We start from the raw sequence: 12500 nt of genomic DNA, 5'->3' as shown, positions 1-12500 counted from the left end.
TTAACTGGTTTATTAATTCAGCTTGACTGAAATCAAGATATATTACATCTACCGCATTCCCGCCATCTATTTAAGAAGTTTCCCCCCCCCGATTTGAGGGGGAATTCTGAGAGTTGGTCCACTCATGTTAAAGTTGTTGAGATTAAGAAAGGCTGTGATAGAGACCAGTTGAACTCCAAAATCCAGGCTCCCCGTCGTCTTTCCCCGTTTCCTGATGTCACAACATCGTTATCTCTCCTTTTTGCCGTAGGTCTGAGGCAGCACGATGGCTTCGGTTGTGGAGCTCACGGACAACAGCCATTCCAGTTCCCTTCTGATCCAGTTGAACGAGCAGCGGCTGCGCGGACAGTTCTGCGACATCACCATCATCGCCGAAGACACCAAGTTCAAGGCCCATAAAAATATCCTCGCAGCCTCCAGCCCGTACTTCAAGGAGGTCCTCTCCGAGGAATCGGTGTGTCGCCAGCCGAGCCAGATCCTGGAGCTTCCTGACATCCAGGCTAAAGTCTTCTCGGACATCTTGAACTTCATTTATAATTCTCGGCTCTCGGTGCCCAGTCCGGCAGTTGCCAAGGAGATTGGGGCGGTAGGCCGACGGCTGGGCATCTCCTGCTTGGAGAACCTGGATGACCCCTTGGCAGAGGTCAAGATGGACAGTCCCAGCATGGCCTCCGCTCGAGGGTGTGGTTCACCCATTGACCTCACCTGCCCTTCCCGTTCTGCGGAGCCTTCCAGCCCTGTTTGCTTGCAGGATTTGACCAAAGCGTACAGCCCCAGGCAGGACTCCCGCCCTGACTCCGAAACCGAAACCGCCAAGATCCTTTACAACCTGAGCTCCGTCGCGACCGTACCACCCACCGCCTCTTCTGATCTGACCTTCATGCTGAAGGAAACAGTCGGTTGGGACCACAACCTCTCTGGGACTCCTCCTGTCACTTCAGTCAACACCAACGATGGGGTGCCGGCATCAACCTCTTCTTCCTCACCCTCGTCCCCATCCGGGGCTTCCTACCCATCCAGCAGCACCTTCTGCTGCGGAAGCTGCAACCGTTCTTTCACGACGTCTTCGGCCCTCAGCCTCCACATGAAGCTCCACCGGACGCGGCGCTCGCTCTCCTGCCGCCACTGCGGCAAAAGTTTCATCCACATCAAGCGGCTGCAGACGCACGAAGTCTTATGCAAGGAGGTGGAGAAACCCAAGGAGGGTGCCGCCGCAGACAAGGCACCAGCCAGCCCAGAGTTACCTTCCAAGCCGACAGTAGCAGCGGCATCTTCCAAAAAGGGTATACTTTTCCGCCACCGGGGCCCCCCACGAGTGGATTATCTCTCCGACCAAGACCATTTTGTCAAAGTCGTCGACGGGCACATCATCTACTTCTGCACCGTCTGCGAGCGGTCCTACATGACCCTTTCCAGCCTCAAGCGTCACTCCAATGTTCATTCCTGGCGCCGGAAATATCCGTGCCGCTACTGTGACAAAGTGTTCGCCTTGGCCGAATACCGCACCAAGCACGAGGTCTGGCACACGGGGGAACGTCGCTACCAGTGCATCTTCTGCTGGGAGACTTTTGTGACTTATTACAACCTGAAGACTCATCAGAAGGCCTTCCACGGCATCAATCCCGGCCTCATATCCTCCGAGAAGACCCCCAACGGGGGTTACAAGCCGAAACTGAACGCGTTGAAACTCTACCGCCTGTTACCCATGCGCTCCCAAAAGAGGCCATATAAAACGTACAGTCAGGGGGTGGTGCCTGAGGACCTGCTGCATCCAACTCACGCCATCCCCATGACGCTGGGGGAGGGTGACTCCTTGGATGGAAACTTGGTCTCCTCCTTGAGCGCTAGCGACGTGGCTTCTGTGTTCACCGCCAAGAATGCCTCTTTAGAATTGCCAGAGGCGGAACAGGAGCACCAGCAGGAAACCACGAGCACCCAAGACACGTCTGTCCTTCCGGCTACTGATGAGGAGGCCCAGCTGGGCAAGCCGCCCCGGTCTTTGAGCACAGAGGCTCCCACCGTCATCGCCTACGGGCACCCCACCTCTTCTGTGATCGTTCATAGCACCTCGGTGAAAGCCCAAGCTCCTTCCGTGATCACGTACAACAGCACATCATCCAGCGCCCCGTTGAAGGTGGGGACCCCACCGTCCCAGTTGGCCCCTTCTCCGGTTGTAACCAAACCCATTAAGAAGCAGGTCCTGAGGGAATACATTCAGTCCCAGAAGATGGAGGAGCAGGCTTCAGAAGAGGACAGCAGCGAGAAAGGGTTCAAGGCGAGGGGATCACGATCTGGGCGTACCATGACTTACATGGCTAAACCAGCCTGTGTGGGAGCCACCTCCGAAAGCCGAGCAGCTCCACTTTGCCAGATCACAGTGCGCATCGGCGAGGAAGCCATCGTCAAGCGGCGGATCTCCGAAACAGACCTCATGCTCGACAAGAGCAGCCGGATGGGAGGCAGACGCCTGGATTTTGGCCGCGATCAGAGCGCCGAAAAACCGCATCACTCCCTGTTGCCTCCAACGCTCCACAGCAAGCATGCCGACAGGGTGTTTGCGAACGAGAGTGGCGAGGAGGACAGCGACCGTGGAGACACAGAAGACCAACTTTGGCGCCCCTACTACAGCTATAAACCCAAAAGGAAGGCCGGTGGTGGAGCCGGCAGCAGCGCCGGCAACGCCATGCCGAAGATGAAAAAGTCGCGGTGGCGACACAAGCTGCGTTCCCTGCGCTGGATGAAGCGGTCGGAGGAAACCAAGGAGGGAAGCCGAGCGGGACCCCACCGTCCAGGGTCTGCTGAAGTATCTGGGGGACAGGGAGCTGCCTCTGACCGGGATGAGATGGATCAGCCGATCAAAGTGGGAGGCGGGAGGGGCACCGAATGGAAGCATGAATGTGGCATTTGCGGCAAACTTTTCTCGGCCCTCAAGAAACTGAGGAAGCACGAACGGGTACACGCACGCCTCACCAAGGATGACCAGGCCCTGGCGGTCTTGACAGCCACGCCCCACCGCGTGGGCCGCAAGCCTCTGGTGAAGTTTGCCTGTGCCCACTGCACAAAGGTCTGCAAGACTGCAGCGGCCCTGAGTTGCCACATGAAACGGCATGAGGGCCAAGAGGAGGTCCCCCTGCCGGTGCTTACCACGGTCATTGCTTATTCTAAGAAGGCCACTGACGTGCCCCTGGCCACCCCACCACCAGTGGTCAAAGAGGAGACCACCCAGGAGATGCAGGTGTCTTCTTCCAGTGGGGAGGCGCCCGGAGGCCAGCCAGAGGTTCCCGAGGAGGGCTGTGTGGAAATGGAGCCCTGCAACGGGCATACGCTAGCCCCTCTGCCTGAAGACGAAAACCTGGCGCAGCAAGGGGCAGACAAGTCCCTTTTCCACGAGGAGATGCCCGCCCGCTCGCCACCGCTACAGGCCACCACTACCACCACTAGCCTTGCCGATCTGCCCCCAGATCTGCCCCATTCTCTTCAAGATCCCGTCATCTCTCACACAGGCCTGGTCCAGAAAGAGATCCTGGCATCCCAGGAGATGGAAGGCGACCGATACCCGGTCCAGGAGTACCCCTTACCGCTGTTGGTGCCCGGGAGTTGCCGGAGCAGGAAGGATGTGGAAGACAAGCCCTCGTTCCTGGCTTATCCCAGCGCCATCCAGTTCAACGCCGTCAGCAAAGCCGGGAGCAGCAGCGGAGATGGCAAAGTCGGCTTCTACCCTGACCCCTACCCGCTGATGTACGGGCACCAGCTGCTGGCCGCCTACCCGTACAATTTCACCCTGCCGGTGGCTTTGAACATGGTCATCCCGGACGACAAGGGTCAGCCCTTGCCTTTCCTGCCCAACGTCTTCAGCTATGCGATGAACCCTTGCCGGGGCGTAGTGGGGCACGAGGGGGCCCCGGTACCCCACGGGGGTCTGGGGATGGGCAGTTCAGCTCGGGAGAGCAGAGGAGAGCCCGCGGTGCCTGAGAGGCTGAAGAAAGGCGGGCTCCTTTGAAGGGCCGTCCATCCGTCATTCCAACGGGGCAGGAAAGGGGGCACCGGATTACCGTGGAAGAAAGGCAAGACGGGAGAGTGGCCGACCTCTGCCCCTCTTCGGTTCTGAGAAGAGGGGGGGGTTGTGTGCTTATGAGAACCGGTGGGGGGTGGGTGAGTGCAGAGGGGCCCCAAAATGGGGGCAGGTAGACGAGACCCCTCCCCCTTCCTATCAGTGGCATTTCGCATGGGACCGTGTCGTAGAGAAGACTTCTTTAAAAAAAAATAGCAAAAATAGGTACAGGGTACCCTTTTTTTCTCCCTCCACCCCCACTCCCACACGCCTGGTTCCTAAACCCCCCTATGAATGTTGTTTGTAGACACAAATAAGAGTGAATTTGCACAAGGAACCGTTCTTCACCCTTCTGACTCCCCCCACCCACCCACCCCTGTCCCCAGGGCGATTTCCGGCCTGTTTTTCTTCGGCTCCTGACCCCTTTTTGCCCCCTCCTCTGTACTTTTGCTGCTGGGAGGAGGGCAGACTAGTTTGAAAGAAGTAGCCTCTTTAATGTAGCTCCTCCCCACTACTGTTGGGGTATCTGCAGACCTCTCCACTTTCCCCTTCTACTGTTGGGATGTCTGCAGATCCTTCCTCTCCCCTCTACTGTTGGGGTATCTGCAGACCTCTCCCCTTCCTCTTCTACTGTTGGGGTGTCTGCAGATCCTTCCTCTTCCCCTCCACTCTGCTGTTGGGGTGTCTGCAGATCCTTCCTCTCCCCTCTACTGTTGGGATGTCTGCAGATCCTTCCTCTCCCCTCTACTGTTGGGGTGTCTGCAGATCCTTCCTCTTCCCCTCTACTGTTGGGGTGTCTGCAGATCCTTCCTCCTCCCCTCTACTGTTGGGGTGTCTGCAGATCCTTCCTCTCCCCTCTACTGTTGGGGTGTCTGCAGATCCTTCCTCTTCCTCCCCACCCTGCTGTTGGGATGTCTGCAGATCCTTCCTCTTTCCCTCTACTGTTGGGGTGTCTGCAGATCCTTCCTCTTCCCCTCTACTGTTGGGGTGTCTGCAGATCCTTCCTCTTCCCCTCTACAGTTGGGATGTCTGCAGATCCTTCCTCTCCCCTCTACTGTTGGGGTGTCTGCAGGCCCCTCCCCTTCCTCCCCCCCCCACTATTGGGGTATCCTTCCTCTCCCTTTATTCCCTTCCTGCTCTTCCTTCGGCCCAGCCCCCGGCTCCTCCACTTCGCTTGCACAGCAGCTGGCGGAGCGGAGTGCGTGTATGCGCGCGCGTGTTGGGGAGGGGGAGTGCTGTGCGTGCGATTTGTTTTCCAACTGGCTGAATGTGATGAATCACATTTTCCTTTTGGGCAGAAGGAAGGCAGCCATGGAAGGGGGGGGGAGGGAGGGAATTGCGGGGAGCAAAGCTTGCCAAGCCAGAGAGGAACGGAAGGACTATTTCTTCCTTTTTTTTTTCTTTCTTTCTTTCTTTTTTTTCTGGGTCCCACCTCAGAAAGATGGAAGGGCCCCAGACAGCACGCACGAAGAGGGTACCCTGTTTGGAAAAAACGGCGGGGAAAGGGGTAGGGGCCTAAATCAATAGATTTGCCCTCTCTGGTGCCCAGCAGCAAAAAAACAAAAAAAAACCTCCTCTCCTCTCCTCCCCCTCCCCAACACCCCCCTCCTCCCCCACCCTCCCAGTATAAATGACCAAGGTTCAGCAATAGGCAATTTCATCTATACATGTAATAATGTTCTCTCTCTCTTTTTTTTTTAAAAAAAAAAAGTCGTGTTACGTTCTGTTTTTTTTTTTTTCAAAATGGGTGGCCTAGTTTAAAATAATAATAACGGGGCAGATCTCCCCAAGGAAAAGTCTGCAAGATGTGAGGCGGGGCGGGGGGGAGAGGCTGGAACTGTGGGTCCCAGGAGAAAAGAGAAGGCCGGATAAAGACGGTTTGTCGTGGACCAACTGAAATTTGCGTCGCACAAAACTCAGCCGTGGAGAGTCCCAATCTCCCCAAAACGAGCAACCCCCCCCCCTTTTCTTCCCTTTCTGGCCCCTCCAGGTGAAAATTTTTCGACTCTTCCTTCCTCCGCGATTCAAAATATCAACACGCTCTCGCCCGCACCCCCTTCCCCGATTTTGATCGGAGGGGGCGGTGTTCCCCAAAGGACCAAAAACCAGCACATCTTATTGTACAATTATTTGCGGAAGGAAGAAATCACCCAAAGCGTTCTTAAGATTAAATTCTCACCGGTGATTCTCCCTGTAAATTTTTTTTATTTTAGATCCATTTCCCCCACCCACCCACCCACCCCCTTTTTTTTTTTAGGAAGATGGAGGAGGGGAGTATCCAGAAGGTTGCCAAAGGCCCTGCTGCCTGGTGAATGATAGGAGTTGTAGTCCCAACCCCGGCCTAAATGTCGTAGCTTCGTTTGTGGTGGCATAACCATCTTCCAAATTTTAACTTTTTTTGTGTATGTCCCCCCCTCCCCGTTCCCGCTGCAGGGAAGTCTCCAGAGGACCCCCCCTCTCCTCCGTGTTTTTTCCTGGCCTGCCGTTGCCACAGCATCATCCCAGGCGTCGCGATGTACATTCCCATCGTTTGTGGAGTGACACGACCTGTGTGATTGTTTTCTGCAACCCTGTGAAAGACACCCCCTCCCCAAGCTAAGTCTGGGTGGGGGCATTGCCACTCCTCTTTGGTGGAGGGGGGGAACCCTTCCAGATAAACCAGTCATCCCCACCCCCCTGCAGCTCTAGCTGTGATCCATGGCACGCACAGGTCCGCCGCGAAGTTCCCTGGACAGTACACTGTGTAGAATTCCCAGTGTAGAATCCAACCGAGGAGTTGGGAGTTCGGGCCCCAGGACCGCAACCTTTGAGCCCTGTTCCACCTGCAAAATTGTGAAGCCACGGTGCTGGAGGGGGTTCCCACCTGCCTTCCCCCCCCCCCCCGCTTCTGCAGTGGCTGGCTCCAGGGATCACCGCCGTGGAAAAAAATCCCTTCCCACGCGAGGGATGCTATTGTTTCCCCCGACGCTGCAACTCTTTGCCGCACTCCGGCACGCCAGAGTTTGCGTGCACACATGCAGATGACGGGCATGCGGCCCTCCCTGCTTTGCGGCTGTAGCCGAGTCGCGCCACACCACGCACATTTCTGCCCATCCTTTCCCTTTCCTGACACTGAGACCCGGGGCCCCCTCCTCTCCTTTTCTGCCACGATGAGACTTCTCCCTCTCCCCCCCCCATTGTCTTGCCAGCCCTTCATGCTTCCGACATCCGATTCATTCGACATCCGATGCATTCGGTGGTTGACAGCAAGCTGCGCTGTGCTGCAGCGGGATTCTCATGCACATTTCCCGTCTTCTAGCAGGCGCACAGTCCCTTTCGCGCACATCCCCTTTCCCCCTTGAAGGGTGTGGTACCCAGGGCTGGCATTTTTGAATATGTTAGGGTACTGCCCTTCTTCAATTTTCTCCTGGGATTTTTTTCGATGGGGGGGTCTTGTCCAGGGCATAACTCTTGCTTGCAGATCTGGTGTGCAGAGGCCTCCCAACTAGCTAGGTTACAGCACATGAGGGAGCAGGGGTCTTCCCAATCTCGGACCCCAGTGGGTTTTTGAGCGAGGGAGGGGATCTGCATTTCCAGCAGTGCCCCCCTTGATCGCATCCTGAGATGGGAGGGCAAGGGTGACGGGGGCCGGGCGGAGGGAGAGCACGCGCCAAAGGTATTTTGGATGGTTTTCCCCCCCTCCGCCAGGGCAGGAGGCTCTGGGTTCTTGTGGGGGGGGGCATTGGGGGCAGAAGGGGGAAGTCGCTGACATGTACATAGTGGTCTTTTGCACTTTGTCACCGGGGGGGCTCCGGTGATCGTTGACCGTTTGCTACTGAATGTAACTCGTCTTTATTTTTTATTTTTTAGAAAGCACCTCTAGGTAGTTTTATGGCACTTTAGATATTTACTGAAAACTGTTTAAGGAAATTACAGAAAAGCAAAAAAAATAAAATAAAATACAATAAGAGAGAGGGCGCGCGCGAGAAAGAGAGAGAGACAGAAAGAGAGAGGAAAAACAATATCGAGAGTTAGGCGAGAGAGAGAGAGAGAAAACGCGAGAAAGCAGGAAAAGACCAACCGTTTCAAAATCACGTCGGTCATAGTCCCGAGGACAAACCATCGTTTTTTTTCTGCCGCTTTTTTCCCGGTCTCTGTTCCAAAATTGTGACAGTGTTGAGGAATCCGTTAGACAATTACCGTATTTATCTTTCTGCATCTTTGTGTGTAACTCAAATAACTTCTTCAGAATAAAACAACAATTATATGTTGATGGGTGACCCTCTTCGGAAGCGCGCCCGACCGCCGCTTGGTTGTCTGAATTAGCCACAATTCTCGGCCGGGAGTCAAAAGAGACTGAATGGGGGGCTACACAACCCATGTGGGCAGGGAGTGGGGTTTGTGGGAAGGAGAGAGGGGGGGAAGAGGAGGAGGAGGATAAAGGCTGAGGGGGTCCTTGGTGGTCTCTGAGCTTGGTGGTTTTGTTGGAAACATTTCATGACCCAATTAGAGAACATCGTTGGCACTGGTTAAACCCCACTTCCTTCTAGCACTGATGATGTTCCCTAGTTGGGTCAGGAAACGTCTACAAGAAAATCACCCAGCTCAGAGAGCACCAAGGACCCCCACAGTCCTCCTCCTCGCAAACCCCTCTCCCTTTTAGCACTGATGATTCCCTAGTTGGGTCACGAAATCTCTGCAAGAAAATCACCTTACTCAGAGAGCACCAAGGACCCCATAGTTCCTCCCCCTCCTCCTCCTCGTCCTCTTCCACCTCCTCTTCTGCCGCTGCCGCCTCCTCTCTGCAAACCCTACACCCTTCTAGCACTGATGATGTTCCCTAGTTGGGTCAGGAAACGTCTACAAGAAAACCCCCAAGCTTAGAGAGCACCAAGGACCCCACAGTTCTCCTTCTCCTCCTCTTCCTTTCCACAAACCCTCCCTTCCAGAACTGATGATGTTCCCTAGTTGGGTCATGAAATGTCTGCAGGAAAACAACCAGACTCGGGGAACACCAAAGACCCCCCCCTCCACAGTCGTTGTCGTCCTCGCAAACCCCTCTCCCTTTTAGCACGGATGATATTCCCTAGCCGGGTCACGAAATCTCTGCAAGAAAACAGCCCAGCTCAGAAGGCACCAAAAATCCCACAGTCGTCCTTCCTGCAAACCCCACTCCCTTCTAGCACTGATGACGCTACTTAGTCGGGTCACGAAACGTCCATAAGAAAACAACCAAGCTCAAAGCGCACCAAGAACCCCACAGCCTTCCACCACCACCACCTCCTCGTTTTCGCAAACCGTTCCAGCACTGATGCTGTTCCCTAGCTGGCTCATGAACCGTCTGCCGGAAAGCCACCCAACTCCGAGAGCTCCGGGGACTCCAGAGTACAAAATGGAATCACAGCTTCAACCTGCTACCTTACCCATTTTTGCAAAATCTTCGCCATCCCTAGAACCCGCAAATCCAAAGTCAAGGGTTTATTTTTGTCTTTCTGTTGTTAATTAATTAGTTAATTAATTAATTGGGGGGGCTGCAGGGGAGGGGGCTTAAGATACCCCCCCCGAGCCCCCTGGTCCTCCCTCAATGTCCCAAGATGCTGCTCTTCGGCCACGTTTGACCTGCCCAGGTGGGGTCTCCAAAGAAACACACACACACACCTCTAGTGAGCCTGCTTGTATTTGAGGGAGGGTCTTTTCATATTGCAGCCAAAGAAAACAATTATTTGGAAGCGGCTAAGGATTCTCCCCACCCTCACCCCGGATGCTGTCCACCCAGCTCTGTGTACCCCAAAGGGGAACGTCTTTGGGGGGAGCAGGGGGGAAAACGGGGTGGGGTTTTCCCCCCTATTTTATGAGTGAAAAGGGGGGTCTGGGCCTTGTAGCTAGGCCCGCGTTACAAATCTCACGTTGGGGGGAAGCAGCCTTTTCTATAGGTTGGGGATTCAAGAGGAATCTCCACTTTATACATTTGGGGAGGGGTTAAGATTAAAGGATGTGGGGCTCCAGATAGCTCTCCCCCCCCCCCCCCCCCGGAAACTTGGCCCAAGAATCGAATCTGCGAGTCATTTTCCCAACAAATCCCATTTTATTCAAAGGCTGTAGAGGTCTGGACCTCAACTCCCAGAATTCCCCAGCCCCAGCCTGGAATTCTGGGAATTGAAGTCCACTCCTCTGCCCAATCAGAATAGAGCTGGAAGAGGCCTTGGAGGTCTTCTAGTCCACCCCTCTGCTTGAACAGGAGAGACCCTATACAATTTGAGACAAGTGGCTGTCGTCTCTTAAAAAACTTCCAGATGATGGAACAGCTTCTGGTGGCAGGTAGTTCCACTGGTTCATTGTCCTGGCTGTTACGAAGTTTCTCCTTGGTTCTAGGTTGCTTCTCTCCTTGATTGGTTTCCATCCGTTGCTTCTTGTCCTGCCTTCAGGTGCTTTGGAGAATAGGCTGACCCCCAACTCTTCTATGGGGCAGCCCCTCAAATACTGGAATCCTGTTATCATGTCTCCCCCCTAAACTCAAATCCTGCAGCCATTCTCCAGGCCTTCGATCCTCTTCGTTGCTCTTCTCTGCACTTTTTTTTCTCCAAAAGTCTTTTTTTTTTTTGTAACGCGGAGACCAAAACTGGACTGCAGAATTACTCCAGGGGTGGCCTTTTACTAAGGCTTTACAAAGCGGTAACTAATCCTTCCCGTGATTTTGATTCTCTGCCTCCGTTTATACAACCGAGGATCGTATTAGCTTTTGGGGCTGCTGCCCCCCCCAGGGCCGGCTCACGTTTAAAGGATCGTCGGCTAGGACTCCAAAGCCCATCTACCCCGTTAACCGTTTTTGAGCCAGGTTTCCAGTTGCTAAAGGTTGAGAAACACTGCCATAAACTCCCTACAACACCCGCCAAGAAACCTAGCCTTAAATATCCCCCTCCCTTCGGAGTCAGGTTTTAACGCACGGACCCACACCTGCCCCCCTCCTTTTCAACCCCCAACAGCTGGATCTTTGTCCTCACCTCTAATCTTTCCCAGCGTTGTTGCAACCACGAGCAAACAAGTCATCGGCCTCTCGGCTGACGGTCCTTTCACCCCCTCCGAGCACAAGACAGGTGCGCAGATTTTTTTTTCCCCCCGTGCATAATGGAGGCGGGCCAATGTTTTATGCAGCAAACTTACCTGGACTTAAAAAAGAATGCAAAATTGGTTATTCGGGTTTTCTCCCGCGTAAAATTGGAGGTTTCTTGGCAACGTTTCGACGAAGTCTCATTCGTCATCTTCAGGCTGGTGTTCTCGGCTTCGTGCTTCTAGGAGCAATGTGTGTGATCGCAGCTGTTTCTTCCTTTTAACTGCCAGTGGGGGTGTGGGAAGGAAAAAGGAAGAAACAGCTGCGATCACACACATTGCTCCTGGAAGCACGAAGCCGAGAACACCAGCCTGAAGATGACGAATGAGACTTCGTCGAAACGTTGCCAAGAAACCTCCAATTTTACGCGGGAGAAAACCCGAATAACCAAAGCCCTACATACAAACACCCGCGAAAACCTCAGAAAACATATATATTTAATATATATATATATATTTTAAAAATTCAATCCTGCCTCGGCTTGGATTGCAACTGTTTTGGATCGCGGCTTGTTGGAATGTTTTGGGAATATTCTGCAGCGGAAAAGAGTTGCAGTGTGGCACATAACCACAGAGGGCAGGGGTGTTGCCAAGAAAATGCCCCCCCTCCCATGTAAACACAAGATGGCATCATTTAACAGAAGGGGAGCCCCCCCTCCCACCCTCCCCGCTAATTCTAGGCCAGGGATCTCCAAATTGGCGACTTTTAAAGACTTGCGGACTTCAACTCCCAGAATTCCCCAGCAAGGTAAGGCAATTTCCCAGAATTCAGCACGGATAGGTCAAGAACAAAAGCGGCGAGACTTAACTTTTATCGCATTTTTTGAAAACACTTAATAGACGGTGGGAATGCAGTCGACGTAATATATCTTGAAGTCAGGGAAGTGGGGAAAAAAAAAAAAGAACTGGCTAGGGAATTCTGGGAGTTGAAGACTTACGACCCATTCATTGAGTGAACTCTTCAGAGCTCCATAAGCACCGGAAAAAGAGACTTAGGACCGTGTTTCACACTTACGACCGTCTGCAGCTCACTCACGTGATCTATTCAGACGCTTGGGAACTGACTCGTATTTATGACGGTCGCAGTGTCCCCGGGGGTCACGCAACCACAGAAGATACCTGACCGTCAGAGGTTCGAATCCGGGTCTTAAGTAGCCCCAAGGAAACGTCTGCTGTAACTTTGCACGGCCTCTTAAATGGCGGGTCATAAGTCGAGGACTCCCCATAATGCCAGCAAAATGCTTAATTCTTCATTATAGTAGTCCTCCACTTACAGCTGTTCGTTTAGTGACCGATGTGAAAACATCAGTGGGAAAAAAAAGTAACGTTGGATGGTTTTTTCACACTTACGACACCGCTGCAG

General features: G+C 53.7%; 1 protein-coding gene across 1 annotated transcript in view; it reads left to right on the top strand.

Annotated features, from left to right (window-relative positions):
• The window catches only part of ZBTB4 (zinc finger and BTB domain containing 4), an 18039-nt gene extending 9736 nt beyond the window's left edge, over window positions 1-8303 (top strand). Inside the window, exon 2 of the mRNA XM_070953983.1 lies at window positions 251-8303. Within this exon, the coding sequence (XP_070810084.1) occupies window positions 266-4000 (3735 nt within the window). The 5' untranslated portion in view covers window positions 251-265 and the 3' untranslated portion in view covers window positions 4001-8303. The remainder of the gene's footprint in view (window positions 1-250) is intronic.
• The last annotated feature ends 4197 nt before the right edge of the window (window positions 8304-12500 follow it).

Source organism: Pituophis catenifer, unplaced genomic scaffold (assembly GCF_029215685.1).
Source record: "Pituophis catenifer annectens isolate HBS135680 unplaced genomic scaffold, rPitCat1.0.hap2 SCAF_15, whole genome shotgun sequence".
NCBI classification, from domain to species: Eukaryota; Metazoa; Chordata; class Lepidosauria; order Squamata; family Colubridae; genus Pituophis; species Pituophis catenifer.
This window is presented reverse-complemented; position numbering and strand designations above follow the sequence as displayed.